This window comes from Mustela nigripes, chromosome 16 (assembly GCF_022355385.1).
Source record: "Mustela nigripes isolate SB6536 chromosome 16, MUSNIG.SB6536, whole genome shotgun sequence".
Taxonomy (NCBI): Eukaryota; Metazoa; Chordata; class Mammalia; order Carnivora; family Mustelidae; genus Mustela; species Mustela nigripes.
In genome coordinates, this window is record NC_081572.1 from 37429361 (window position 1) to 37453348 (window position 23988).

Here is a 23988-nt window from a genome sequence, read left to right on the forward strand (position 1 = left end):
TAACTACTTTTGAGGCTGGGTAGGGGAGACACTGAGTCAGGGGAAGAAATTAAAAGGTTCTTGGTACACATACTAAAATCGGAAGGTGCAGAGAAGATTAGCATGGCCCCTGTGCAAAAATGACCTACAAATTCCTGAGGAGCTCCATATAATTAAGATTTCTTTTTTTTCTTTTTTCTTTTATATGAGATGGTATATGCAAAGTAAACTTACTGTGGCAATCATTTCATTATATATGTAAGTCAAACCTTCATGCTGTGTAGGCCTTAAACTTATGTAAGTGATATATGTCAATTCTATCTCAATAAAGGTGGGGGGAAAAAAGTTTCTTGTAGTGAGCCATGTGAGAGATGAAAGTGGCCATGCTCAGTTAGTTGGGATGGAGAGCAAGAGGCATTTTTTTTTTTTTTTTTTTAGATTTTTATTTATTTGATAGACAGAGAGATCACAAGTAGGCAGAGAGGCAGGCGGGGGTGGGGAAGCAGGCAGAGGGAGAGGAGGAAGCAGGCTCCCCACGGACCAGAGAGCCCCGATGCAGGGCTTGATGCCAGGATCCTGAGATCGTGACCTGAGCTGAAGGCAGAGGCTTAACCCGCTGAGCCACCCAGGCGCCCCGAGAAAGAGGCATTTTTAAAAAGTAATAAATATTTGGATTTTAAATTATCTTGTAAATAAAGTGCTGATTTACCTAAGGATAAAATGAGAATGACTTGAGTGAGCAGGTAGATAATGGTGCCATCAACTGAAATACAAAGTGAGAGGGGAGGAGCAAGTATTTGGGGTAAAAGAATGAGTTGTGTTTGGATATATCAAGGTTGGTTGGTTAAGGACAACCACAATCCCACTGTTTGGAGTGGGTCAAAGTCTCTAATGTGCTGCAAAATGGACAAGGTCCCTGGAGGCTCAAGTCCTACCTGGCAGTTGGGTAATACTGAGTCATCCTTCTCTCTGTCAGTGCATTTACTACATTGTTTTGAGAATCCCCTTGACTCTACCTTTTCCCATAACCCTGTGCTGTCAGATGCTGACATGGCTAGCCATGTGTGGCTGTCAAGCTCCTGAAATGTGGCTAGTCCAAATGCGGATGTACTGTATGTGCAGAATGCACACTGATTTCAGAGGTGTGTTACCAAACAAAAAAAGACTGCAAGATATCAATAGTATATTTATGTTGACTCACCTATTAAATATTTTAGATACATTGGGCTGAATAAAAATATATTATTAAAATTAACTTCAACTGTTTTACCTTTTTAAAAAATATAGTGCCTAGAAGATGTAAAACTGCATATTTAGCTCACATTACCTTCTTCTATCCGACAGCACTGCACTGGACTTCATATATTTGTGGAGGGTGACATCTGAGCCATATGCATCGCTTTATCCTCAATGTCCAGTGTCTTACTGGGCACTTAGTAGGCACTCAGCAAACATTTATAAATAAACCCATGAGTGAATGGAATGATTGAGACTGAAAGTGATCAGCTCCCTCAGAAGGATGTTTATTACATCTTATCTCTGACTGTGTTTGATGTTAATGTGCAAAAAGACTCAGGCTCTTAATGTTTGTTTGCTTGATTACAGCTCCAAGGAACCCTGAATATCTCTCTCTCTTTTCTTAAAGATTTTATTTATTTGACAGAGATCACAAGTAGGCAGAGAGGCAGGCAGAGAGAGAGGGTGGGGGAAGCAGTCTCCCCGCCGAGCAGAGAGCCTGACACAGGACCCAATCCCAGGACCCTGAAATCATGACCTGAGCCCAAGGCAGAGGCTTTACCCACTGGGCCACCCAGGCGCCTGGAACCCTGAATCTCTTGATTCACCCACCACCCCCACTTCCCTGACACCCCCTCCGCAGCCCCCTGCTGTAAAATGGAGCTAGGTGTGAAAGTTGACAGTTAGCATTTCTTTAAAGAAGTGGGAGCTGCTGCCAAGGAGAATGGAGTAATGTGCACTGGACATAGCATGGCTTTGGAACCACACATAGTTAGGTTTGAATGATGTCCTACTACTGCCTGTGTAACCTACTTCTATTTTCTTAACTTCTCTGGGTTTGAGTTGTCCTGCTGAAATGGGGATAAAAATACCTTTTAGGATTGGGTGCGACAGTTAAATGATATGATTAATATTAACTTGCGAACTTTTTGGCACTTGGCGGTGTTTCAGTAAATGTGTATTTCCCTCTACACCCCCAGCCTGGATACATTCATACCACTGCAGGGTTGAATCAATCAGGTAAGTATTGAATGCCTCCTCTGTGAGAGGTACTATTCCAGGAAGTGGAATAGCAGTGAAACAAAACAGACAAATCTCTCCTCAGGGAGTTCAGAGGTTAGTGTGTGAGACAGATAATAAATAGTAAGATGCATAGTATGTACTCTGATGATGAGTACTATGGAGAAAAAGAAAGCAGAGGAGAATAGGAGGTGCCAGGTACAATGGGAAGCTAGTGGATTGTACTGAGCAGAGAAATAACATGATCTGACTTAGGTTTTAATGGGATTGCTGTCAGTCTGGGTGCTATGTAGAGTCTGGGAGGTGAGTCAGTTGGCTTCTGACTTCGCATAGGGGAAAATGGGAGCAGCTCGGTGGTAACTGAAAGAGTAACCAAGTATTCACGTAAATATTTGTAAGTGCGTTTTTCCAGGGAGCATTTCCCCCAGGCACTTTTATTGACGTTTTTAAAAAGATTTTATTTATTTGAGAGAGAGAGGGTGAGCAGGGTGAGGGGTAGAGGGAGAGAGAGAGAATCCCAAGCAGACTCCGTGCTGAGTGTGAAGCCCAATGGGAGCGTGGATGTCACTGGGCCAGATCCCAGGACCCTAAGATCATGACCAGAGCCAAAATCAAGAGTCAGACACTCAACTGACTGAGCCACCCAGGTGCCCCTCGCTTTTATTGAAGTTTTAAAGCAATTCCATGTTCCAAACCAAGGATCGCCTTGGTGACAAATAAGCAGGATATCTCTTACATACTCCTAGTTATTCAAAGTCCAAGATTAACTCCTTCCCTCTGACCTTGATGCTGAATCCTCCAGGGCTCTGATTCTGTTTGTGAGCCTCTCAGAGCTTCTGCCTCCCCCTGTTAAGACTGTAGCATCCCTTGGGGCGCCTGGGTGGCTCAGTGGGTTAAACCTCTGCCTTTGACTCAGGTTATGATCTCAGGGTCCTGGGATGGAGCCCCAAATCAGGCTCTCTGCTCAGCGGGGAGTCTGCTTCTCCCTCTCTGTCTGCCTCTCTGCTTGCTTATGATCTCTCTCTCTGCCAAATAAATAAAATCTTTAAAAAAAAAAAAAAGACTGTAGCGTCCCTGACTTCCAGTCTAAGCTCATTAGGATTCAGGGAAATGGGTGGATGCTGTTCATTTTTTTATGCTACTCACTATGGAACCTTGGCAGCCACAGGCAGGATTAGGGAAAAGACGTCACACCTTCCTAGAGACGGTGTGGGGCACTCGTGAGGTTAGTTTGCACTCAGTGGATTCCCTTTTTAATAAGCTCTGGTCTATGAATCACATAAATCTCAGCACTGAGAGCCAATTTTACGGTTTGGTTTGCTTAATAGTCACACAATTAAAATAAGTTGTAAAAAACGGTGATGGTGTTTGCCAGGATAAATATTTAAAAGGGAACAGCTGTAGGAAGATGTAATAATTCAAATCAGCTCATGGCTCTTTATTTTCAATAAAGGCTGTGGAGGTTGGTTCTTAACCAGTGGGGTTTCTTGGCCTCTCCTTGGAATACCTTTGTGCTCTAGCTGCCAGAGTGAAGGAGGACAGAGAGGAGAGGAGTCAAGTGTGCATCTGGGAATAGCCGATCCATGACACAGAAACTGGGACCGGGTTTAGGACCCTCAACCCAAGGGTTGAGGTCACAGATAGTAAGGGAGACTCAAAGTTGTTACCATCTTCCCTCAATTACGAGATTGGGTTTTCTTTTTTCCTTCTTTCTTTTTTTTTTTTTTTTAAGATTTTATTTATTTTGACAGAGATCACAAGTAGGCAGAGAGGTCGACAGAGAGAGGAGGAAGCAGGCTCCCGCTGAGCAGAGAGCCCAAAGTGGGGCTCCATCCCAGGATCCTGAGATCATGACCTGAGCCGAAGGCAGAGGCTTTAACCCACTGAGCTGATGAGGGAGCAGGAGACTGGCTGAGGACAAAGCACAAGCTGACACCTGCCTCCTCCTGGGTGGAGTATGTGTGACATTCTTCCAGGAAACTTCCAACTATCTTAATGTTAATAAAGCTTTTCTAGAGGAAAAAACAACCTTAGCTTGATAATAGCAAGGCCTCCAGTATCCTGAGAGTCTTCTTTACCATATGAAAGTCCTTTTGGACACCTCCCTTATTCCTTACCTCCCCCAGCTCCCAAGTATAGAATGAGCCACCCCTCAAACCCCTGGGCAGCAGCTCTCTGCACAAGGGTCCTGTCCCAATGATTTAATAAAACCACCATTTTGCACCAAAGGTGTCTCAAGAATTCTTTCTCGGTCATCAGCTCCAGATCTCACCCCACCAAACCCCACCTACATCGCAAAACAATCTCAGGCAGAGGCTGAAGATCAACTTGAATGCTTCCTTTCTCTCTTGTACCCTATATGCCATTTCCTTTATACCAGGAGAGCTCCTATCCCACTTCACTCCTTCTCTAGGAGCTTCTGTCCGTGCCTTCTTACAGAACCTTCTCTACCATGCAGCTCCCTGTGCTCTCCCTCTCCTGCCTTCAGCTTGTCTTGGTCTTGGTGATAGTAAAGGAAAAAACTCCATTGTTTCCATATATATATATATATGGAAACAATGTATATATATATATTTCCATCTATATATATATAGACCGCGCTCTCTGAAAACTAAACTTCTGACACCAGGTGTGTGGGTTTTCTACATAGGGCAATGAAAGGGTTTCGGTTAAGGGTGTGGTCCCACCAGACTGCCCCTTTGCCCCCACTTCAGATGCCAACCCCACGTCCAGAGTGTCACCTGAGCTGCTTTCTGTCCAGCTCTAAATTAGGGCTTCCCAAGCCCCCCTCTGTGGGCTTGAGAAACGTGGTAAAGCAGCTCACAGAACTCAGGAGAACAGTTTAGTGACTGGATTACCTGTTAAGTGAGAAAAGGATGGAACTCAGGATATGTGGGAAAGGGTGACGAGCTTCCACGCCCTCTCTGGACACACTACTCTCCCAACACCCCCATACAGTCACCAACCTGCAAGCTCAGCAAACCCCACCCTTTTGGGTTTTATGGAGATAGCCTCACGTATGCATAGTTGACTAGATCTTTGGCCATTGGTGATTGAACTCAATCGGTAGCCCCCTTACCCCCTCCCTCCCAGAGGTGGGGGAGGGGATGCTGACCTGAGCCAAGGCAGATGGTTAAAGACTGAGCCACCCAGATGCCCCTGACAGGGAATTGTTTTGAATAACAGATGACACCTTTATCCCTCTCACCTCTCTTAGGAAATTCCAAGAGTTTTAGATCTATGCCAGAAATGGAGACAAAGGCCAAAATATTTATTCCTTATTATAACCCACAATATCGCAGTGATAGAGGTAGAGGGGCCTTAGGGAGTGCCCAGATAGCATAATACCCACAGATGGTAAAACTAAGACTTGGGGAGCAAACCGACTCAATAGATAACATACAGCTGGTGAATGGGAAAAGAAAACCATAGACTTGACTCGCTCTCTTTCTGCTGCCTATACAGTAGTTTAGTGAATAATTGGTTCCCGCTCGATTTCTTATACCACTTACAATACAACCAGCTCATAGTTTTTTTGAATGTAAGGGTCTTGTCTTCAGTCATTTTATTTAATAGTATTATTGGCCTGTAGTAAAAGTATTTGCATGCACTGAATTCATTTAATCCTCTCAGTAATTCTAGAAGGTAAAAACTCTTACTCTCCCTGTAGTGGAGGAAACCAAGGGTGAAGTAGTTTACCTAACATCGTGTAGTTCTAGTTCAAGAGTAGAGGACCACAAGGCCTGGTCTAACTTGTTTCCTGGTTGCAACCTCTGGAACTGAAGTCATTCTTTTTGATCCCACCAGTGACCACTAGAGAGTAAAATTGATTGGTGAAATGGAGGAAGGTAGGGCAGTGTGGGCAGAGTCTGTTAACAAACCTCAGAAAACACTGCTTCCAGCCTACCCAAGGTCTCTGAACAGCACTGGGTTTCCATAATGTTGATCGTAAACTTCCCTGACCTTAATTCTTGGTATCCTGAGGGATGCTCTCCCATTTTGCACATTTCACTATTAAATAACAGAATGGTGGGGCAGGAATCAAGTTCCATCTACTCTCTCTCTCTCTCTCTTTTTTTTTTAGTTTGACAGACAGAGATCACAAGTAGGCAGAGAGGCAGGCAGAGAAAGGGGGTAAGCAGGCTCCCCACTGAGCAGAGAGCCTGACTCGGGGCTCGATCCCAGGACCCTGAGCCGAAGGCAGAGGCTTAACCCACTGAGCCACCCAGGCGCCCCTAGTTCCATCTAGTCTTAAAGTTAGCCATTGCTGAGTGACCTTGGAGAAGTCATTAGGTGGTTGAGATAACAGTTGTTTTACCTTTGGGGGGGTGTTGAGACTTGAAAACTAACGTGAAGGTTGTGCACAAATGATACTCTCACTATGTGAGTATAAGGTAGTGTTAAATGATAATAATGTGGGGTAACAATGGGGAGTGTGGGATTGGTGCCTGGAGTAAGCTCCTTCACTTCTGCACATCAGTTTCCTTGTTTGCAAAACGAAGGTCTTATGTCACTTGCAGGGTTGTTCTAGGATTAGAGACAGTGTATATCGAACTCTCACACAGTGCCAGACATATGGTAGGAATCCAGTAAATGGTAGCTATTACTAATAATAATAACCTGACAACCTGGCTTGATTGACCCTCTCTTATAACCACATTTGGCAGAAGAGCAAGCAAACAACACCCCCACACAACGAAAACAGTGATAACCACCGTCAACCACCCAATCAGAGTGGTCCCCTGAACTCCCCTAAGAGTGACCGCTGCCTCCCAAGTGCCTACGAAGCTGCCCAAATGCTGTTAGTGAAATGGAGGTACAGCCAGATGGAACTCTCTTCCTCCTCTGAGAGACTGGGAGTGATTTCTGTGAAGGATGGCTGAATGCAGTCTCACTCTAAAATAGCTTTGACTGCCAAGTGACAGGAGGAGAGAGCCAAATGAAATGGTGGTGGCAGAGAAAGAGGATGGAGGGCTGAGAGCAGCTGGGAAGCAATGTGTCCTCGCTGACTGTTTAATCTTACTCGACCACTGAATCACTTTCTTCCCCCTTCCCTCCACTTCAGAGGCCTCTAGGCGGTCAGGGCTGCCCTCGCACTCTCGCTGACATATGCATATCTCTATTGCTTGTTTGGTGCCATGAGGACTTCTCATTAGCTGCTAAATGCCAAGGTGGCCTGTTACACCCCAGAAGCTGTTGTGGATACCTCCTTGCGCTGCTGCTCTCAGAACAGGTGAGAGCCTCATGTGCTGGAGAAGGGAGACACAAGGGAGGAAAAGATTTCTCAGCCCCCTGATCCACTGAGTTGACTTTTGTTCTGGCTCTAACTTCCATGAGTTGACTTGGCCTTTTAAGTTTTCTTTTCTTTCTTTCTTTTTTTAAAGATTTTATTTATTTATCAGAGAGAAAGAGGGGGAGAGAGCGAGCACAGGCAGACAGAATGGCAGGCACAGGCAGAGGGAGAAGCAGGCTCCTTGCTCAGCAGGATGTCCCTCAGATGCGGGACTCGATCCCAGGACGCTGGGATCATGACCTGAGCCGAAGGCAGCTGCTTAACCAACTGAGCCACCCAGGCATCCCTCTTTTTATTTTTATTTATTCGACAGAGAGAGATCACAAGTAGGCAGAGAGGCAGGCAGAGAGAGAGGAGGAAGCAGGCTCCCCACTGAGCAGAGAGCCCGATGCGGGACTCGATCCCAGGACCCTGAGATCATGACCCGAGCCGAAGGCAGCGGCCCAACCCACTGAGCCACCCAGGCACCCTCTTTTTTTTTTTTTTTTTTTTTAAAGATTTTATTTATTCATTTGACAGAGATCACAAGTAGGCAGAGAGGCAGGCAGAGAGAGAGAGAGGGAGCAAGCAGGCTCCCTGCTGAGCAGGGAGCCCAATGTGGGGCTCAGTCCCAGGACCCTGGGATCATGACCTGAGCCGAATGCAGAGGCTTTAACCCACTAAGCCACCCAGGTGCCCCAAACAAAAACAATCTTGACTTGTCATGCCTCTTGGGAATTAAAAAGACTTGGCCATGAAAGCCCACTACTGAATGGCGACTACTGATTTCAACATAGTGCAGTTATGCTCTCCTGCCTTTTCCATTCTCTTTAGGGGGATTCAGGGTCAGTCATTAGCTCACAAATAGTAAACATTTGAATCACCAAATGCTGAGCACCATGTGAGCTTAATAAGGGCCTGGATTTTTTTTTCCCTCAAGTGTGATGGAAGCATGTGATGAAGGGTTTTCAGTGACAGTGACTTGACCTACATTTTCAAAAGATCACTCTACTTGTTGATAATGGATTGTGGCTAAGGTGTGTGTGAGGGGTGGCCAGGACTGGAGACAGAAAGGAGCAGAGAGGTTCTGGGCGTATTTTGAGGGGGAGATGCCAGGACTTGGCTAATGCATTAGATTTGGGGGAATAAAGGGGAATGAAGGAAGACTCTCAGAAGGGTCAAGGGTAGAGATGTAATTTGAGAATCATCAGTATATAGGTGATATTTAAACCCATAGGAATGGATGAGCTCACTGAGGAACTGTAGATAGGAAATAGAATGCAGGAAAAAAAAAAAAAACAAAGGAAAGAAGAAAATAGAATGCAGAATTTTGGGATTATTTTTTCCCTGTTCAAATTTAAAGCTTCTCAAGTAATTCCTTATATTATACAGGCTACTAGACGCTAAGAATTAAAAAGCAATCTAAAATGATCTATCTAGTCACCATTCCTACCCATATACTTACTCAAATCCCCCTACACAAACATCTAGCCAAGTAGTGCATCATTAACAGGAAACATATCATTTCAAATGACCATGATCATTAGAAAGTGGCTCTTCAGGGTGCCTAGGTGCCTCATTTGTTAGGCATCTGCCTTCAGCTCAGGTCGTGATCCCAGCATCCTCGCATGGAGCCCCGTGTTGGGCTCCCTGCTCAGTAGGAAGCCTGCTTCTTCCTCTTCCTCTCCCCCGCTTATATTCCCTCTCTCTGTGTCATATAAATTAATTTTTTAAAAAGTAGCTCCTCTTCCTATTAAAATTTTAGGTAAGTATCTATACTTCTAGAAAAGGACAGTGTTGAGAGTGAAGGGGGCAGGGCACTATTCATAATTACACCAAGACAAATGGTACTTATGCTGGCCAAATCTTATAAGTAAAAGCAACAGTACTTTAGACTATCTGTCTCCAGAGTCAACTGGGTGACTTTAAAAATGTTTAAAAGGTGGGCGCCTGGGTGACTCAGTGGGTTGAAGCCTCTGCCTTTGGCTCAGGTCATGATCCCAGGGTCCTGTGATTGAGCCCCACATCGGGCACTCTGCTCGGCAGGGAGCCTGCTTCCCCCCTCTCTCACTCTCTGCCTACTTTTGATCTCTGTCAAATAAACAAATAAAATCTTAAAAAAAAATATTTAGAAGGTGAGATGCCGTGTCTCAGCAACATTAAAAATTTGGAGTTAAAAGAAACCTCAAGAAAATCACCTGCTCTAATTACCTTAGTTTCAAAGAGGGAATTAAGTGGCTTTACATTATTAGACCAAAATCAAGTTAGCATGCGGCAGGGGAAGTCTATCTTACTCAACTTAGACGGGTTTATTGGGATGTAATCCCATGGGAAGTCCCAATAAACCAGTTGTAAGTTGAAAGTACATCTAACATAACCATCTCACCAAATCATAGCTCAGCCTAGCCTACCTTAAACGTGCTCTAAACACTTAATGTTAGCCTACACTTGGGCAAAAATCTAACACAAGGCCTATTTTATAATAAAGTGTTGAATATCCCATATAGTTAATTGAATACTTCACTAAAAGTGAAGGACAGAATAGATGTGTGGGTACAGAATGGCTGTCAGTGTATCAGTTGTTTAAACTTGTGATCACGTGGCTGACTGGGAGCTATGGCTCATGGCTGGTGCCCAGCATCACGAGAGAATGTCATACAGGCTACCACTAGCCAAAGAAAAGATTCAAATTCAGAACTTAAGGGGCACCTGGGTAGCTCACTCGTTAAGCTTCTGCCTTCAGCTCAGGTCATGATCCTGGGGTCCTGGGATTGAGCCCCGCATTGGGCTCCCTGCTCAGAGAAGAGCCTGCTTCTCCCTGCTTGTGTTCCCTCTTTCTGTGTGTGTCTGTCAAATAAAATCTTAAAAAAAAAAAAAATTCAGAATTCAAAATTTCATGTACAGTTTCTACCGAATGTGTATTGTGTATCACTTTCCCACCATTGTAAAGTCAAAAAATCTTTAAGTAGAACCACTTTAAGTGGGGGACCATCTATAGTAGACATACTTGTATTACATTTCAGTTTAAAAACCCCTTTTACACATGTGTCATGTGACCTGAGATTTAAAAAAAAAAGATTTAATTAATTAATTAAAGATTTTATTTATTTGACAGACAGCGATCACAAGCAGGCAGAGAGAGGGGGGAAGCAGGCTCCCTGATGAGCGGAGAGCCCAGTGTGGGGCTCGATCCCAGGATCATGATCTGAGATGAAGGCAGAGGCTTTAACCCACTGAGCCACCCAGGCGCCCCATCATTTTTTTTTTTTTTTTAAGATTTTATTTATTTATTTGATTTTATTTTATTTGTGCGGAGAGCACAGCATAAGAGTGACAGGGAGAAGCAGGTTCCCTGCCAAGCAAGAAGCGCGATGTGGGACTTGACCCCAGGACCCTGGGATTATGATCTGAGCCGAAGGCAGACACTTAACGACTGAGCCCCCCAGGCACCCCCTACATTATCATCATTTGGTAGTGGGGTGCACTAAGGTTAAGAGATGTGACTTCTCCAAGATCACTAACCATTACAATGTAGAGTGGGAACTTGAACCCATGTCTTCTCTTTTCTCTTGCCAATTTCCCTGTTCTTCCTATTGCTCCATGCTAATCTAGTGACTGTTTATACTAAAGGTTTTAGGTCCAAGTTAATTTTTCTCCTGGAATTTTAATTCCACAGCCTCCTGTTTCCTGGTGTGTAAAAAGCAGTCATTACTTTCTTCATTAAAGGAAATACAAATATGAAATCATTTTCCAAGTTGTAAGCCACTGGGCAAATTTATATTTCAAGGCTAGTTCAGCTTTTTCTTCCCCTCCAGCTAGGGGAGCTACATTAAATTCTAAGTGAATGGGTGAGAGGATTACCTTTCTAGCATTTACAGTAACTCTAATAAATTGTTGGCTAAATGAAGGGGTTCTCTAAAAAGAAAAGAGTGACTGGAAGAAATCCAGAATTTGAGAATGTTGATGGATTCACAGGCTAATGGTGAAAACTATCTGACCCAGCTCAGAGGTATAAAGGAGCTCTCCATTGTGTGGAAGATCAGAAGGATTCACTAACTTCTGTAGCTGTTTACATTGATTTCCTTGATTTTGTTTGGGGCCCCACCATTCATTCTTTGAGATACAGAGCATTGGGAACAGCGCTTTCTGTCCCTCCTAAAAACCCAGTGCTGTTTATACGTATAGTAACATATCTGGCATTCCTTAAACTCTTTGTGTTACAATTAAGGACCCAACAACCTCAAGGGTACTCAATTCAAGACCTTCTACAACAGTTCATAATCTATCTTTCTAATCATAACTTCCACTTTTGTCAGGAATAAACCTTCTGCTCTAAACTGGTCTTCTTACTACCTCCTGTGTGTTTTATTTTTCCTCCTGCACAACTTTCTCTTTAAGTCTGCACTGTCCTTTATTGTAAGCCACATATGGCTAGTAATTGAACTGGAGCCAGTCCAAATTGAGATGTGCTATGTGCTATGTCAGATACACCTAGATTTCAGAAATCTAGAACCCCCAATATAAAATGTTTCATTAATGATATTTAAATATTGATTATATATTAAAAAGTGAATATTTTTGATATATTGGATAAAATAAATTACATTAAAACGAATTTCATATTTTTTTACTTTTTCATGTGGCTTCTAGGAAAAGAAAATATACATGTGGCTTGCACTGTATTTTTAAATGGAAAGTTCTTTGCTAGATCATTGGCCTAGCCTCTTAAGTCAATGTAAAACAAGGCCTACTACTCAAGCCCACCTTCGTATTTTCTCATTCTAAAATAAAGGAATGGATGATAGAAAAATGTGAGTACATGTGGGTTTATACATTTAAGGTAGGCTATTTAAGGTAGGTAAATCTGCTACCATACTGAAACTTCTATTACCAGTCAGCTGACAGCTCAAGAAAAGACTTTCTGCCAAAGACCACAAGATAGTCAATGTGCTCAATACGTGTTAGATAACTTCTCTAGGGACCCACACTAAAAACCCCCAAGCCCTTGAATTTCATCTTTATCCCTCCTGTTTTTCTTCTATGTCTAGTCACTAAAATATTGGCCCTTTCTGTGAAAAATTTTCAACTTCATTCCTTTACTCTCAGTCTATAACTAATCAAAGTCTTGCTCACCTTGCTTTTAAAATCAGTTTCCAAGTAGTCTCCCAGCTTATTTCTCCCAATCCACATTCATTTTATAACCTGCAACTAAAATCATCTTCCATAATCTTTTGCAAATACAATTTTTTGCTCTAAAACTTCCACTTTTCCTACACTGCCGACAGAGAATTCCTTCATTTAGCATCCAAGCGAGGCTTTTTCATACCTTATATCTTGATATTATTCTCCATAAAACCTGGACTTTAGAACAACTAGACTTGGTTTATGTAAAACACTTAGAACCACACCTGTCATGTACTGTAAAATGTTTTAGCTATTATTATTGCTACTGACTTTCATTTGAGTATGCTGTATGCATTTCTACTGCTGGAACATTGTTAATTCCATTTTCATTTGAATACCTCTATCAATAAAGGGAAAAGGAGTGATCTAAACAATCAGTTATAGGAATAAGCTAATTGTTATTCCTTGAGAAAACAACTTATCCTCCCAACAATGGACAAAAACTATAAAATGTAATAAAATTTAACACTGGATGAAATCTAAATAAAAGGTAGTATTTCTTTCATACAATAGATGGCAAATTATGGCATATGGTATTTCAAAAAAACAAAGCCTGAAAAAATATAAATGGGTTCGGGATTTAGGGCCACATTGCTCTCCAACTTTGGTGTATATTAGAATAACCTGGGAAGATTTCAAACTAAACAGATGCCTGGGCCCCACTCCAGATTTATTGAAATCTTTAACCTTAGGCCTTGGGCACACAGTTTTTTAAAAGCTCCAAGGTGATTCATATGCATGTTTTCAAATGCTTGGTGGGTGATCTCCATGTGCACCTCATCCGAGAATCATTGGTTTAATCAAGAGAAACATTTGGGAGATCGATTTATCCATTCTCCTAGTCCATGTTTTTGAAACAGAGCAGACTACTTAGAGAACTGATTTACCCGGAATGACTTACATATTTGCGAATAGTATTCATAAAAACAAAACAACCTCCCCTCCCCCTCCCCCACCTTCCTGAAAAACACTCTGGAGTTCATTTAGGGGATTAGAAAAGGGAAAGCCACATGTGTCCCAAATACCACACTTGGTATTCATCCAAAGGCTTGTCTGTTGGCTTGGCTTCTCCTTTTTCATAAATTTCAAAACAGAATTACTTAAGTAAATATATATTTAACTATGTATAATACTTACAGCTTACAGATTTGACAATTCAAAATTATACACTTAAGTAAATGTGTGAAAAAGTTGACATTTTAGTATACAGACCAAAAATTTCAAAAACAACTTTACCTCAAAAATATTTTACACCAATTTTCAAAAGTGCTATCTTCACAGGTTCATTGTCTCTCAACAACCCAGTTACGTTATCAAATCTCGCGGCATGAAGTAACCAGTACCCTATCCAGAGACAGCACTTTTGGTACTGTTGCTGATGGTATGAAAATCCTGGGTCTTTGAAACCCTATAACAAAGCCCCCTTTACCCTCCAATCCTGAGACAACAAATCTTGTAGTTCTCCCTCATCATCGCTGTCAACATTCTCCTCTTCCTTTTTCTGAAGTTCTTTTATAGTCAGAACCTCTTTAAGCTTATTTTTTATTTCATCCTGGCGATTCCGAAGCTTTTCCACCCGACGGTAACATTCTATCTGCTCATCGATTTCCCCAATTTGCCGGTCCAACCGTCCCTCCTCATCCTCTTCAGCAACTATAGCTTCGGAAATAGTATTGACCTGTCTCATGGCCTTTTGAAATTCGTCCCACTCTTTGTCCATCTGATCCTTTGGGGCATCAACCTTTCGTACCCTAGCATCTATCTCAGGGTCGTCAAAAAAGCCTTCCGGTAATGCTTCCGCTGTGTTTTCTCGCCTTTCCACGACTTTTTCATGTATTTCTGCCTTCTCAATTGACCCCGAATGAGGAATTAAAGGGGCCTTGGGAGGATTTGTATCCGAGAAACCGCTTGGCAGCATACTTGTTGCCTCTCTCGAGGAGGAAAGCGAGGGTTCCTTGCCCTGTGAGTCGGGCGGCTGCTTGCTGGTGTCCCCTCTTTTCCCTTCTCCTCCCCCTTCCTCCTCCTCCTCCTCTTCCTCATCTTCATAATCAGGGAGTAAACCGAGTCCCGAGGCCTTACTGAGGGTCGCTCTGGCCGAGTCCTTCCCTGCTCTGTCAGAGTTGGTGGGCAAAGCGGATGTGGAGGGCTGTATCTGAGGCAGCGGGGAGGCCTTGGGTCTTTTGGCATCTTGGCCATCCGCATCCGGCACCTTCCTCTTGGCTGACGGGGGCACGGCGCTGCAGGACGGACCCGGGGTGGCTTCCTTCGCGCCTTTGAGCTCGGCTACTTTCTCACGGTGCTGCTTTCCCAGGACGTGGGTCTGCCACAGGAGCTCGCTCTTCACCGGGGTGTTACACAGGGCACAGCTCAGCTGCCCCAAACGGTTGTACTTCGCAAATGGAGATTCTATGCGTTTCCGATTGGTGCTCAGACGCTGCTTTTCCTTCATCAAGCGCCGCAGCTCGTCCTGATTCACCACTCGCTTCCCCGCCGGAGTGCGAGCGGAGGCGGAGGACGCCATCTCGGCGTCGGGACCCAAGGCGACTCTGGCTTCCGTGCGGGCGAGGTCTGGTAACGTCATTTCCTGTCTCGGCGAGGATTGGCTGAGGCTCCGGAAGGCGGGCGGCGGCGCCGGGATTTCTCTCGAGATCCGGGCTGAGGTTGTTTTCAGTTGCCCGGCCGCACGCTCGACGCTGCTATGGCTGCGATAAAGGCGGTAAACTGCAAGGCCGAGGTGGCGCGGGCCCAGGCGGCCTTGGCTGTCAATATATGTGCCGCCCGAGGGCTGCAGGATGTGCTGCGTACCAACTTGGGGCCTAAGGGCACCATGAAAATGTGAGATGGCACGGCGGTTGGAACGGCGGTTAGGGCCGAGGGTTTGTTGGGTGTCGCGGCGCGCTCTGAGGCAGACGTTCCGCGAAGAACCTGGAGCGACGGGATACCTTCGTTCTCATTCCTGTACGGAGGTCACCCCTAGCCCGGGGCGGGAGGACAGCCTCCCGAGGAAGGGGCCCCGAGTGAAGCTTGTACACCCCCACTCCTTCACTTGTGTTAAAGTTCATGTGCAGTTGCGAGTCAGTTCATCTCGTGTGTCTTGAGAAGCATGAGCCATTTAACTCCCCTGCGCTTTGGGACTACATGCCCTTAGTTTGGTTTTTCCCGGCCCCGTGTTGTAGTGGTAAGGGCACCTAGGTCTTGGAGCCCGGTAGGCTTGGGTTCAAATCCAAGTTCCCTTCTAGCTGTGCATCGTTAGGCAAGTTACTTGCACACTCTGTGCCTACGCTTCTTCCTTTTTATTCACCCCTTCGGCATATATTTACTTAGCATCACTATTTTTTTTTTTTTTTTTTTTTTTAGAAGAGTGAGGAACGCTAAAATGTCTAAGAGGAGGAGTACATTCTAAGAGGAATGAGCAGAATTAACGGCGGAAGAGGGCGCTTGTATGCTATTTGGATGCTGGGAAAATAGAAATGGTGAAGATTATATTGAGGAAAGGGACTAATTACTGATGGGAGTAGGGAGAGGGAGAAGCCTCTCAGATAACGGGTTTTTGATTAGAGTCTTGAAAGGTAAGTTAGAGTTCAGTTGGAGAAGGGAGTAAAAAGGCCTTCTGTAGTAACTTCAGGAACAAGAAAGCCCATTGGTGTAAATCCAACAGAAATAAAAACAAGCGTGCTGTATTAAGGGAACCACAAGATTTTCCCACAAGATCTCATTTGGTAGATGCAGCAGGAAAAGTAGACATAAGCCAGACTGGGAAAGGTGAACAACGTCATCATTGCTAAATAATCCAGATTTTACCTTGAAGGTGATGGAGAGGATAAAAACTCATGGAAAGATTTTTGATCAGGTAGTTAAATGAGTCACACTACTTTTTAGAAATAAATATAGTGTGTGGGGTAGATTCAAATTCAGAGATACCGGGATGCTGACTAAGTAGTCCAGGCTAGAGATGTTGCTGACAGTGGACACAGAGAGGAGGGATTAGATGGAAGAAATACTTAGGTTGTGGAATTATCAGAACTTGATGATCTAATAAATGCGAGGGGTGAGGGAAGAAACTAGGCTGAGTGAATGAATGGTACATTGTACCAAAGTAAAAAACCTGCAGGAAATTTATAGTTTTGTGGTTTATAGGCTTCCAAGTATTCTTTGACCAAACTTCTGTTCATAACTCATCAGTTCCTCTTAAACTTGTAAATGCTCCATTTGGAATGAAATCATCATTGTGGTCCATATGGGAAGTAATTCAATAGGCTGCACATGGTGGTGATTACCACGGTGTTGCCCAATGGCACTTGGAAGTTTTGAAGATCAGTTCCTTATACTAAGGACGGTGAGTGGCAAGAATTGAGAATGTCTTGCTTAACCCTTGCCATATGAGGTTAATAATATCACTGTTTTCTGAACAGGCTTGTTTCTGGTGCAGGTGACATCAAACTCACCAAAGATGGCAATGTGCTGCTCCATGAGATGGTGAGCTGATACTGCTGACTTCAGTAAATCTTAACAAGCCTAGAACATAGTACAGATTGCATATATATATATATGACAGAGATATAGCAAGAGAGGGAACACAAACTGGGTGAGTGGGAGAGGGAGAAGCAGGCTTCCTGCTGAGCAGGGAGCCTGATGCAGGGCTTGATCCCAGGACTCTGGGATCGTTACCTGAGCCAAAGGCAGAAGCTTAAAGACCGAGCCACCCAGGCACCCCTTTATTTATTTATTTTTTAAAGATTTTATCCACTTTTTTTTTTTTTAAAGATTTTATCCACTTATTTGAGAGAGAGAGAGAGAGAGAGAGTGAGAGCCCCTAACCTGAGGGAGAGGCAGAGAGAGAGAAGGCTCCCCTCTGAGCAAGGAATCTGATGTGTGACTTGATGTGTGGTAGGATCCTGGGATCATGACCTTGAGCCTAAAGCAGGTGCTCAATTGGCTGAGTCACCCAGGCAGCCCCAAACTGTGATGTTTAAACCAAAGTTGTCAGTTAAATACTGCAGTTAGTAATACTTGTTGGATTAATAAAAGATGGTTTTGATTGTTTTGAAATCTTTATACAGTCCAAGTAATAGCCTAGGGATACTTCCAAATTAGTTACATCTTTTAAAGGCACTGAATTGTGTTCTTTGTAATATGAAAATATAAAAAAAATCCTTTGCTATTTTAGTAAATATATTCATCTTAGAGATTGAAGAATTTGATCTTATTTTGGAAACGTCATTGCATTCCAAAGCAAAGACTTACAAGATGTTCAAACCTCATTAGTTCTCAATTTAAAAAATTTGGTGATGACATTTATTAAGTATTGATAATAAGAATTTGCGAACTTGTAGAATAAAGCTTATTTCTTAATTATATTATTGGCCTTTAGGTTATCTTGTTTTCATTGGACTATTTTTTTTTTTAAATCTCATTCTCTCTTTTAATCTGTTGCTTACTTTTTCCAGCAAATTCAACACCCAACAGCTTCCCTGATAGCAAAAGTAGCAACAGCCCAGGATGACATTACAGGAGATGGTACTACTTCCAATGTTCTAATTATTGGAGAGTTACTAAAACAAGCTGATCTTTACATTTCTGAGGTATTAGCATTTTACAGAATTCACATTCATGTGATATTTTATTTTGAATGAGGAATTGTTTTCACTAGTAAAATGTTTTAATTTTAGAGGGCAAAAGTAATTTTTATCAAGATACTTTTGGACAATTATAAATGGAAATAATCATGAACTTTTTTTTTTTTTTTTTACAAAATAATGCCTTTCATTGGAATTATATCCCACTTTTTAAAATGAAGTATTTAAGATAGATAAGAAGGTAAAAAATTAGCCATCTACCCATGAATAACGGCCTAAAAAAGAAAACATCACTGATAAAGTTGAAACCAAATTATGCACCTTTAAAAAAAAAAACTGGAGAAAAATAATTGAAGGTTTTCACATTGTGAATTTACCTATCTTTCTAGGTTTTTTTTCCTTATAAACCGTCTACTCTAGCTAGACTCCTCCATGCTACTCCCTAGCCTTTAAAATCACTACAACACATTTCTACCTCAGAGCTTTTGTTCAATCTGTATTCTTTTCTTGGTATTACTTACTGTCTTCTCTGATTAAGTATTTAAAAGTTTCCATTCTTTCAAGGTCCATTTCAACAAAGCATTACTTGGTCAAAGTGCTAAAATTATTACTTCTTTGCATTTATTTAGAATTGGGAATTGTCTAATAATTCAGTACCTGCAACGTACCTCTTTTAGGATTCTTTTGGCTTTAAGCAGTAGAAATTTGACTAAAAATGATTTAAACAATAAATTATCTCCCATGACAGAACATCCAAGGTAGTTGATTAAAAAATTCTATTAGTCATCAAGTACTCTGGTTCTTTCTGTCTCTTGGCGCCTCCATTTACAATGCTGTTTCATGATAAAGCTTATTTCCATCCTGATTATAAGACTGTCAGAGGAAATTAGGAATACCTGCTTCCTTTAGTAATACTTAGCAGGAGAGCACAAGAAAGAACCATTTGCCCAATTATGGAATCTAAGTCCTTTTAAAAAAAAAAATTTATTCATTTGACAGACAGGCAAGTAGGCAGAGAGGCAGGCAGAGAGAGAGGGGAGGAAGCAGGCTCCCAGCGGAGCAGAGAGCCTGATGTGGGGCTTGATCCCAGGACCCCGAGATCATGACCCAAGCCAAAGGCAAAGGCCCAACCCACTGAGCTACCCAGGTGCCCCTATAAGTCCTTTAAAAAAAAAAAATTATTCATTTGATAGAGAGAGAGAGAGAGATCACAAGTAGGCAGAGCAGCAGGCAGAGAGAGAGAGAGAGGAGGAAGCAGGCTCCCGCTGAGCAGAGAGCCCAATGCGGGGCTCAATCCCAGGACCCTGGGACCATGACCTGAGCCGAAGGCAGAGGCTTAACCTACTGAGCCACCCAGGTGCCCCAAGTCCTTTCTTTATATGATTGGGTCAACTTTGATCTGTGTCTATCCTGTTGGAATTGACTTAATCTAATCAGGATCTACCCTTTGAGCTATCTAGAGAGGGTAGCTTCCTCTGAAGACTGGAGGAAGGGATAACCTAAACAAAATTAGGGTTTTGTTAAGGAGGAAGAAGTTTAAGAAAGGGGGGATGCTGACAGACACTGATGTAATTATAAATCTGTGGCAGTATAGTGATAGAGCTAGGCACAAAATATAATAGAAACACTGAGGAGGGAGGGATATCCTAAACTAGCGTGAATTAGGAAGCACTTCCTGGAGGAAGTAATAAGACCTGGGTTAAATCTTCAGGATGAGAGGGAGTGAGCCAGAGGAAAGACTGAGGGGTAAGGAGAATGACATTCCAGGCAGAAGGAACAACACAGCAGAGGCACAGAGAGGAGAAGCAATGTGGTATGTGTGTAAAGCCACAAACACTATGGTATTAGCAAAGTTTAAAGTGATAAGGGTAGGGGCTCCTGGGTGGCTCAGTTGGTCATCTAGCTCCCTGCTCAGTGAGGAACCTGCTTCTCCCTCCTCTCTGCTCCTGTCATGTATGTTCTCTCTCAAATATACAGTTTAAAAAACAAAGTGATACGGACAGTAATGAAAGCCTGGAGAAGTTGGTGGGAGCCAGATCACAGAGAGCATGTAGTATGCTAACCAAGAAGAATGTTCATGTTTATGTGTTAATGACTGATGCAGTCAGATTGGCATTTTAAAAATTTGGGTGACAGTTTTAGGGGAGTCAATTCTGGAAGATCATAGTAGTTTAGGCGAGAAGGTGTGAGATCCTAGACTGAGGTAATGTTTTGAAAATGGTTCATAATCATGCTCTAGAGTCAGGCTCTGCAAATTTAAAAGATTTTATTTATTTATTTGACAGACCGAGATCACAAGTAGGCAGACAGGCAGGCAGAGAGAGAGAGAGGAGGAAGCAGGCTCCTGCTGAGCAGAGAGCCCAATGCGGGGCTCAATCCCAGGACCCTGGGACCATGACCTGAGCCGAAATGCAGAGGCTTTAACCCACTGCACCACCCAGGCGCCCCAAGTCTCTGCAAGTTTAAATCCTGGTTCCATCTCTTACTGTCCTGGTGATCTAAGACAAATTACATTATCCCTATAAACCTCCATTTCCTCATCTGTGAAACAGAAATAGTAGTACCCACTTCATAGTGTTGAGAGGATTGAATTAAACAATACATGTAAAGCCCTTTATTTTTTAAAATTTTTAAAAAATATTTTATTCAAGAGAGAGAGATAAGAGCACAAGAGGAGAGAGGTCAGTGGGAGAAGCAGACTCCCCACCAAGTAGAGAGCCTGATTGGGAATTCAATCCCAGAGCTCCAGGATAATGACCCAAGCCAAAGGCAGTCACTCAACAACTGAGCCACCCAGGCGCCCATGTAAAGCCCTTTAGATTAGTACCTGGTACAAATGCTCAATAAATGTTAACTTTAAAAAAATTATTGTAGGACTGATGTAAAAGAATGGAAGAGGGGAATGAATTAGACCCAGTTCCTGCTTTCAATGAATTTATGTATTTTTTCCAGAATAAACAATATTTTTTAAAATAATTATTTTGTTATAATGTCAGACCTAGAGAAAAGTTTCAGGGCTATTCCAAAGAATAACATTTCTCTCTCAGATATATCCATATATATGGTATATGTATATACATACCTTTTCCCAAAAGGTGTAAGTTGCAGACATGATTGTCTAAATATTTTAGTGTATATTTCTTTTTTTTTTAAAAATATTTTATTTATTTGACAGCTAGAGAGAGAGCACAAGTAAGCAGAGTGGCAGGGAGATGGGGAGAGAGAGAAGCAGGCTCTCTGCTGAGAGCCTGATACGGGGCTCGATCCCAGGACCCTGGAATCATGACCCGAGCCGAAGGCAGCCGCTCAACCAACTGAGCCACCCGGGCGCCCCTATATTTCTTTTTTTAATTAAAATATTTATTTGACAGAGATCACAAGTAGGTAGAGCAGCAGGCGGTGGGGGGGGGGAGCAGGCTCCCTGCTGAGCAGAGAGCCCGATGTGGGGCTCAATCCCAGGACCCTGAGATCATGACCTGAGCTGAAGGCAGAGACTTAACCCACTGAGCCACCCAGGTGCCCCTTTAGTGTATATTTCTTAAAACCAGGATATTCTCTTATATAATCACAGAATAGTGATCAAAAACAGGAAATTAATATTAACATTGACACACTGATACAGTAGTATAACCTACAGATTTTATTCCAGTTTTATCATCTGTCCCAACAGTGTCCTTTATAGCAGAAAAATATCTGGGCTCATCCATTGCATTCAGTTGTCACATCCCTTTGGTTTCCTTTAAATTGGAATAATCCTGAGCTGTGTTTTGTGTTTTACATTGCTACTTTTAGAATATAGGCCAGTTATTTTGCAGAAAGTCCTCAATTTGGATTTGACTATTTTATTGTAATTAGACTCTGGTTACAAACTTTTGGCATGAATACCATGAACATGCTTTAGTATTCTATTTTTTTTTAAAGATTTTATTTATTTATTTGACAGAGATCACAAGTGGGCAGAGAGGCAGGCAGAGAGAGAGGAGGAAGCAGGCTCCCCGATGAACAGAGAGCCCAATGCGGGGCTCAATCCCAGGACTCCAGGATCATGACCTATGCTGAAGGCAGTGGTTTTAACCCACTGAGCCACCCAGGCTCCCCATGCTTTAGTATTCTTAATGCATCGTATCAGGAGGCACATGATGCCTATTTGTCCCATTACTGTGATGTTAAGATTTGGTGAAGGTGATGTCTGTCTGTACATTTCTCCAAATAAGTGCTGGTTCTTTTCCTCCACATTAAAAGGAGCCTCTCTTTTCTTTTGTGCCCATACAGAAAAGTACCACATGGCAACGTTACAATATTTGGAAATAAAGAGGACTTTTGTAGTTTTTTGTACTGTACTTACAATTTTTCTGTAAGTCTGAGATTATTTTCAATATGAAGCACTGAAAATTACTTTTTTAAATTATATACATACCAATATTAATGGCATTGATGTGGTAATATTACTTTTTCTGGATATACCTGTTAAGGGAAGATGGTTACTTTTACTTTACTTTGATTTTATAATTTTTAGTTTTACGTTGATGTAATAGGGCCTGCACCCTAGAATAATAGCTGAAGGATTTGAAGCTGCTAAGATAAAAGCACTTGAAGTTTTGGAAGAAATTAAAATTAACAAAGAGATGAAAAGAGAAATCCTTTTAGATGTGGCTAGAACATCTCTGCAAACTAAAGTTCATGCTGAATTGGCTGATGTGTTAATAGAGGTATGTGATTAAACTTGCTTTCACAATGAGTATAGACTAATACATGATGATATTTTATTCTATAAGATAATCAACCACTACATATGGTTCTTTTGTACGTGAAATGAAATATGGAAGACAAACACTTATAGACCTACCTAGAGACTAGACTTGATTGGTCAGAACAGTATGTGAAATATTTCAAAAGTGTCATAATAAACCTTTAAATTACCATGAACGTCACTGCCTGTGGATTACCACAGTGGCTGCCTGTGGATCATACCTTGTGAGTGCCATTGGGGTGATGTACTGGTCTCTTAAACCTAGAGGTCCATATTTATTATGTGAGGAGACACAAAGGGAATTGGTTAAGCTTACCACTTTAATGAACCATGATTAATAGGTAGATAATATAGGTAGATAAATATTATTCTATAGATAGATAGGTAATAGATAGATAATATTCACATCTGGGAAATGCATATTTGTTTTGTTTACTTCAAGAGGTAAAATATATGTAATATAAAGACAAGACTGGGTATTTTGGGAAGACTTATATCAGGTGGCTATAGTTTGATATCATCATTGTTCCTCAGCTTCGTATTTTTTGAAACTTGAATATATTGCTTCATCAGGAATGATGAATTCATAACCCAGATCACAAGACATTGATATATAAATCAGAATGCTTTCTTGCTAATTTACTTTGAGAGATATAAATGACAAATAGACTGGAACCAATAGGAAAACCTACTTGGCAAATGAGATTAAGATCAGACAATTTCTTGCTCAACAGAGTTCAAATAAAGACTGCAGTTGGAGTCTTGTTGGAGTACATATATCAAGTGACCCAGAATCTTCATTTTTTTTTTTTAAGATTTTATTTATTTATTTGACAGACAGAGATCACAAATAGGCAGAGAGGCAGGCAGAGAGAGAGGAGGAAGCAGGCTCCCTGCTGAGCAGAGAGCCCGATGTGGGGCTCGATCCCAGGACTCTGGGATCATGACCTGAGCCGAAGGCAGAGGCTTTT

The 23988-nt window shown here is 42.3% G+C and overlaps 2 protein-coding genes and 1 pseudogene across 3 annotated transcripts in view; 2 read left to right on the forward strand and 1 right to left on the reverse strand.

Moving 5' to 3' along the window:
* The first annotated feature begins 56 nt into the window (after positions 1–56).
* Positions 57–154, forward strand: LOC132004594 (U6 spliceosomal RNA; annotated as a pseudogene).
* An 11964-nt stretch (positions 155–12118) lies between these two features.
* On the reverse strand, positions 12119–15251 carry ZNF830 (zinc finger protein 830). Its single transcript, XM_059379291.1, has one exon. The coding sequence runs from the start codon at positions 15210–15212 to the stop codon at positions 14100–14102; it is 1113 nt and encodes a 370-aa protein (XP_059235274.1). The 5' UTR covers positions 15213–15251; the 3' UTR covers positions 12119–14099.
* Positions 15252–15328: 77 nt separating this feature from the next.
* CCT6B (chaperonin containing TCP1 subunit 6B) overlaps positions 15329–23988 on the forward strand; it is a 28963-nt gene continuing 20303 nt past the window's right edge. For both annotated transcript variants that reach the window (XM_059378526.1, XM_059378527.1), the window contains exons 1-4: positions 15329–15526; positions 17104–17167; positions 18139–18273; positions 22803–22976. In XM_059378526.1, coding sequence (XP_059234509.1) covers positions 15390–15526; positions 17104–17167; positions 18139–18273; positions 22803–22976 — 510 coding nt within the window. In that variant the 5' untranslated portion in view covers positions 15329–15389. The remainder of the gene's footprint in view (positions 15527–17103; positions 17168–18138; positions 18274–22802; positions 22977–23988) is intronic.